This window comes from Coffea arabica, chromosome 8c, assembly GCF_036785885.1.
Source record: "Coffea arabica cultivar ET-39 chromosome 8c, Coffea Arabica ET-39 HiFi, whole genome shotgun sequence".
In the NCBI taxonomy this organism is placed as follows: domain Eukaryota; kingdom Viridiplantae; phylum Streptophyta; class Magnoliopsida; order Gentianales; family Rubiaceae; genus Coffea; species Coffea arabica.
The window spans coordinates 38769637-38770975 of record NC_092325.1 but is presented as its reverse complement, the minus strand read 5'-3'; the positions used below and the strand labels follow the sequence as shown (position 1 = coordinate 38770975).

Below are 1339 nucleotides of genomic sequence, written 5' to 3'. Positions count from 1 at the left end.
AAAGGTACCAGCAGCAGTACCAACCCCGACCATCTCCGCCACTAAGTTCTAGTCCATCTTTGGAGAAAATGATGAAACAACTTATGGCTACCACCGTGCAACATCAGCAAAAGACAGACTCCGAACTGCAGAACATAAGAAATCAATTGGAATAGGTACAAGTAATGCAAAATCAGATGAATCAGATGGCAGTGGCAATCAATCACCTGGAATCCCAAGTTTATGAAAAATTGCGTCTCAACCTAAAATTGAACTTGAAGAACATAAGTACGATGACTTTAAGGAGCGGGAAGGAAATTCAAGAGCCCGAACTCACGATTCCCAAGGACAAAGATGAGGAAAGGATCGAGAATGAGCTTGAGAAGGAGGACAGCAATGGCCCAAATCAAAAGGTACTTCCTAATCCAGTCATTACAGTTAGAACTAACCCGCCTCCCTTTCCTAGTAAGTTAGAGAAACTGTGGAAGCAGGATAAGGAAAAGGAGATCCTGGAGGTGTTCCGCAAGACAAAGATCAATATTCCCCTGTTAGACACCATCAATCAAGTGTCGAAGTATACAAAGTTTTTAAGGGACCTATGTGTCAACCGAAAGCAGTTGAGGGGAGATGAAAGGGTCATCGTGGGGGAGAACGTATTAGCAGTTCTCCAAAGGAAGCTTCCACCGAAGTACGGGGATCCAGGTAGGTTTACTGTCCCATATAAGATAGGTAATACTTTGATTAGGAATACCCTGCTGGACTTAGGAGCATCGATCAACGTAATGCCTAAATCTATGTATGTTTCTCTGAACCTCGGTCCATTAAAAGAAATTGAGATAATAATCCAATTAGCTGACCGAACAAATGCATACCCTGATGGGTTGGTTGAGGATGTGCTGGTTAAAGTTAATGAATTGGTATTTCCGGCTGACTTTTATGTACTTGACATGGATGATGACCATTCTCCCGACCCTTTACTTTTGCTATTAGGTAGACCATTTTTTAGTACAGCCCAGACAAAAATAACGTTAATAAGGGTACATTGTCTATGGAATTTGATGGAGAACTAGTCCACTTTAATATTTTAGATACAATGGAACATCTTGTTAACTCTTACTCTGGTTTGCTATTCATGTTATTAATCTTTCTGTGCAAGAATTTTTCTGAGTTTACTTGTAGAGGCAAATTCAAATTTACTGAGAACAAGTATAAGGGGATGAAAGCAATGTATGAGGTGAAAAGGAGTAGAAAATTAAGAAAGAAGGCTGCACTTAAAGGCTATTTGGATCCTGGAGGAGGGCCATCGATTACAAGAAAAATTGAGTTACACCCAGATTTAAGAATAATGTTCAATGTCTAG

The 1339-nt window shown here is 40.2% G+C and overlaps 1 protein-coding gene across 1 annotated transcript; it reads left to right on the top strand.

The window, feature by feature from the left end:
- The first annotated feature begins 272 nt into the window (after positions 1–272).
- On the top strand, positions 273–1339 carry LOC140013566 (uncharacterized). The gene is made up of 2 exons (XM_072062896.1): positions 273–1016; positions 1136–1339. The coding sequence occupies exons 1-2, from the start codon at positions 273–275 to the stop codon at positions 1337–1339; spliced, it is 948 nt and encodes a 315-aa protein (XP_071918997.1).

What these genes read in the sequence shown, in the direction of transcription:
- LOC140013566 (XM_072062896.1), top strand. Translation starts at nt 273, where the DNA reads ATGACTTTAAGGAGCGGGAAGGAAATTCAAGAGCCCGAACTCACGATT. An exon ending in CAAAAATAACGTTAATAAGG is followed by an intron (nt 1,017 to 1,135) that starts GTACATTGTCTA and finishes TTTCTGTGCAAG; the next exon opens with AATTTTTCTGAGTTTACTTG.